Source organism: Benincasa hispida, chromosome 10 (genome assembly GCF_009727055.1).
Source record: "Benincasa hispida cultivar B227 chromosome 10, ASM972705v1, whole genome shotgun sequence".
NCBI classification, from domain to species: Eukaryota; Viridiplantae; Streptophyta; class Magnoliopsida; order Cucurbitales; family Cucurbitaceae; genus Benincasa; species Benincasa hispida.
In genome coordinates, this window is record NC_052358.1 from 58,733,370 (window position 1) to 58,738,284 (window position 4,915).

General features: G+C 33.1%; 1 protein-coding gene across 1 annotated transcript; it reads right to left on the reverse strand.

The window, feature by feature from the left end:
- Nucleotides 1–1,081: 1,081 nt before the first annotated feature.
- On the reverse strand, nt 1,082–3,530 carry LOC120088363 (UPF0496 protein At2g18630-like). Its single transcript, XM_039045590.1, has 2 exons — nt 3,198–3,530; nt 1,082–2,888 (listed from the first exon to the last, which is right to left on the reverse strand). The coding sequence occupies exon 2, from the start codon at nt 2,879–2,881 to the stop codon at nt 1,745–1,747; it is 1,137 nt and encodes a 378-aa protein (XP_038901518.1). The 5' UTR covers nt 2,882–2,888; nt 3,198–3,530; the 3' UTR covers nt 1,082–1,744.
- Nucleotides 3,531–4,915: the final 1,385 nt, after the last annotated feature.

Consider the following 4,915-nt stretch of genomic DNA (forward strand, 5'->3'; position numbering starts at 1 on the left):
TATGAAATGTTAATTACAAATTCAACTATAATATATCTAAATTTTTCTCAATGTTTTATTGTTTTTTTCTTCTAAAGAAATGTCATCAACTATAAAATAACTATAAAATATAATGACAAGCGAGAAAAAACAATTTTTTGAAGTAAAATTCTTGTCTTTTCATTATGACAAAGCTTCGAATAGGATACCAACAAACTATGATGAGAGAAAAAAAAATTAAAGAAATAAGATGAAACTCTATTTTTGTGATCAAATTCATAGAAAATAAGTCTCTTTAAAATAGAATATATTATTACTTTTAAATAATACTTAATTCTTTTTTTAACCGTTTAAATTGAATATTTAATTATGACTAAGAAAATATTATATGTGAATATATGAGTTCTTCATGATATAATGTAATTAGTATTTTGAATACAAGAATAGGAACAATTATATATTGGTGTGTGCAATATAACAAAGAAAAAAAAAATATGAACAATTTGAAGGTTACTAAACAACAATATATAAAGAAAATTAAATCATTAGCAATATCTTGCATTATAATTAAAAAAAATAACAGAAAAATAAGTATAAAAAGAATTAAAAAAAATGAAAAGGGAGAAGACACCGGTAAAAAAAAGATAAAAGATGTTACAAAACTTCTGATATTTAAAAAACAAATAAAGATATTATAGATTTGATATAGATATAAATTAGAAACTCAATCCAAAGAATGGCATTTATATTCACTTACTATGAAACTCAATCCAAAAGATAACAATGTTTTAATGAATTTATTTGAACCTAAACTAATCCAAATAAGTTTAACCCACCATTTTGAGTTGGGGTTGGAACTTTCCAAGTCATGTGGCCTTATCAACACCCATACTAAGCATAAGTCTTCCTTTCCTCTTGTTGATGAAGTTGATGAGGGCATTATCCTGTCTTCCGTTTTATCATTATAATTGAATCAAGAAATATGAGAAAGAAATCTACTCAATATCAAAGATCATAGTTGACTATGGAATGTTTGGTCCACTAACTTTATAAGTTAGCGTTAAATAATTCTTCAATTATAAACAATATTGAACATTGTACATTTATCAAGAAACTTTAGTCTTCTTTTTCTTTATTTTGCACACTTATCAAGGTACTTGATCTTACAACTATACCTTTCAAATACAAATTTCCTAACTCCAACATATTAGTTCCAGACTTCATAACTCAACTCCATACTCTAAATACCCCAAGAATTTTCTATACTATAATCGATGCTCTGATTTTCAGACATTATAATAATGATGATGCAAAAACTTGATTTGGGACAAACCAGTAGAGTATGTTCATAATGGATAGCCGGGTGGAACTACTCCACATACTTCTCAAAAGAGAACAATAAAGACTAAAGAGATTAAGTTATTATACATTCCCACACCTCCTGCTGCCTTGGTCACAGTTTAAATACATAAAACCGAATAGAAAGAAGAGATAAAGAGGAAACTAAATCCTTGTTAATCCCAACATGTTCAAAGCTTATCATAAATAAATATCGATCGAGTGAGCAAATTCACCTTGACACGACATCTCAATATCTTCGAGAATAAAGATTCCGATCTTTTGGGTCTAAGATGAGTAGTATATGAACACTTTATTGGCCATCTTAGTCTTCTCTTCCTTTTCTATTTTTCGATGCTAACCAAGTAGCATACCGGCAAAAGCAACTGATGAGACACAAGCAAATTTGATTGAAGGGGTTGTGTTATCAGCTGTTAGATTGCCTTGCTATTTTCTGAAGAATTACTGTTCTTGCCTTTGTTACATCTGAGCTGCATTTAGCAGCATGTACACTCAACTTCTCAATGGTCTCATCAAATCCTGCAAGGTTTTTCTTGATCTCATCTATTACAAGCTGCATAGCACCCTGTTCCCTAATGCCAAGATTGGCATTCTGCAACAATGAACCTAACTGAATCGATAACCTGTGCACAAGTAATCTAATGTTCTCGAAGTCCTTCAGAATTATGAAACTGTGACCTTCCAAAGAGCTCATAAGTTGCTTCTCAACTTTAATGCTGTTCAAGTATCGATTCCAGAGCGTGTTACACCATTTCCCGACTGGGCCCATTGGAACAGCTAGTGCAGCAGCCAATGCAATCACCACGGGAGGTGCAGACATCGCAGCTGCTACAACGGAAAATACCAGTACAGAAGCAAATGCAGTAACCAAAATGACATTCGACACTGTCTTCCATGTCTTCACGTTGCTATATTTTTTGTCAAGCTTCTTCTTTTGACGTTGCAACTTCTTGAACATAGACAAATGCTGCTTGTAGAAGGACTGAAACAACTTAACAAACTCCTCACCGAATGGATCCCCAGCCTCTTGAAACCTCTTCAATTCCTCCAATGTTTTAACATATCTCTCATCATTATCTCCATTCTCATCACTCTCAAACTTTCCGACAGCAAGTTTAATGATGAACTGGCTATCCCGTGTGCGTCGTAGACTCTGCTCCAATGCCGCGCAGAATTCTAATGTTTTGAGGCTGTTATCAAAGAATGCCTTCACAAGGCTAAACAACTCTTTGTTCCACACATCCTCTTTACTTTCAAGGATAATCTTGACAGCATCTCCATTCGTTTCTAGTAAAAAGTCAGTGACCTCCATGAGTGCATCCATCGACAATGATCCAATCGCAACTCCATTAGCCAGTGAATTGATAGCTCGGTTCGTCCGTTCGTGCACTTGAACATCAAAGGATTGCAAATCTGGATTGTTTGCACACTCAGCTTCATATGAACTAAGAGCAGCAACATACTGAGAATCATCGATGGGAAGGGGCGGGGGAGAAATATCTCCACTACCTGACTTGTTTTTGCTAGATTGTCCTCCCATCATTTCCTGACTATAATTTTGACCACAACAAACTCACTCAACAAAATTTCCCAAATTGAGTTTTCAGAAAGAAAAAAGGAAAAAGAGAAATCTTCTCTTTTCCACTACTCTCTGTTTCAGCTAACACAAGAACAAGCTCGAATCTGAAAAGCAGAACTACTAATCGAGCAATCAAGGTTACAAGATCTAAGAGAATAAAAAATTGCCAAACCCAATCACAGATTTTCGGTCAAACAGAAAGGGAAAAGTACAAAATTCCCAAAAAATTCAGCTTAAAAGTAAAAGAACAGCTGCCATTAATTCAAAAGGAACAAGATACCTCAGTTTGAAAGAAGAATCGAAAAGATCCAACGAAACCCAGATGACGAATCCAAGGAGGCCACGATGAAATCCAGTGAGGTCCCAAAAAAGATAATGATCGGAAGGATTGGAATTATAAGCAATCTCATAAGAATGGGTAGAAGGAGGGGATCTCGACAAACATGGCGAAAGAAAATGAAGAGAAACCTAATGAAAATGGAGCAATGGTCAACAGTCGTATATGAACAATTATTAATTCATTGGTCTTCTAATCACGCGCTGTTGAATTTTCTTTTCGTTGATTTCTCTTCTCTCTCTTCACTGAAATCACTCTTTTTTCTTTTGTTGATTTTCTTTTGGGCTGCGGCTTCGTGGGAATATCGAGGGCTCTTCCTTGAAATTTCCGGGACTTACTTCCATGGACTTACGGGACTTTCAGATGCAGTAATAATTTATGCCGCCTTTATCTTTTTGTAATGAAAATGTGTGCAATCGCGATACAATCTAATTATATTTCACAATTGTCAAATATAATTAGATTGTATTTTATCACGTTTATATAGGGAATGAAAATTGTATAATTTTGATTGATTCTAATTGGACTACCAATCGAGATGGTTCTCAATTATAAACTAGTGTGAGTGTGATTGTTGGTATTTACTCATCTAGTTTTTCAAAAGTAATATGATTGTGATTGAGCCTATTTATTTCAAATTATTCATTCAAACATGGAACAAAAATGATAAAACTACCCTCATCACGACATTCTTGATTGACAACATCAAACACGACCATTGTCAGAGTCCAAGACCTAGTCGTTAATAAGCCTCAAATTGGGTCAAAAGAATAATTTGTAATGACCCAAACTACTCCTATTACTACTAAAGCGTAGCAATAGTGGTAAGTGTAGGGTTGAACCATAGATAAGCGTTGAATTAATTTCTTTTAAATTAAAATTGACCTTGGAAAAAAAACGTAAAAATGGGGTTTTGGTTTTTGGGTAATTTGAAAGAATGCAGAAAAATAAATTTCAAGAGATAAATGTAAGCCGTATAATTGGTTCATATAGTTCTCGGATCAAGTTAAACATTCAATGTAATTTCAATCATCGTTTTTTGCCAATTGACTATTTCATCAATTATGCGTGTATAACTACCCAATTTATGTGATTTGACTAATCTCTACAAAGACTGACAATCAATTAAATAGAAATCAATCAAGCATTCTAATAAATAATTAAGGCTGGAAAGAACATACCCTAACTAATCTACTGCTCCTATATTCAATTGGGTTCTTAGCGACCATAAAGAACTAGAAACACATGCATTAAGATTTAGGATTCAACTATATCAATTAACTGTCAAGAAAAACCATGTTCAATTAACCAAATATTCTTCAAATCTAAATTAAACATGCAATACAAAGATTTAAGATAAGCTTATAAACCTAAACATACACGTTCAATTGTTGCTACCTGGGGTAAATTCAAGCATAAACGAACTACAAGAAAACATGCAAGCTTGAAATTAACTAGCAGAGAATTGCAATCATGATAGAGGCGTCAATCCAACACACAAATGCAAATATAATTCAATTGAGATTCAAAGAAAACATATATTCTGAATTATCAACATCAAATTGGGTAGAAAACTCAAAAAATTGCATTGAATCCTTAATCCAAGAACTAGATAGAAAATTACCTCATCGATTTATAAACAAACCCATGAGATATAATCC

Excerpts from the sequence above, each read along its gene's own strand:
- LOC120088363 (XM_039045590.1), bottom strand. The coding sequence starts at position 2,881 with ATGATGGGAGGACAATCTAGCAAAAACAAGTCAGGTAGTGGAGATATT.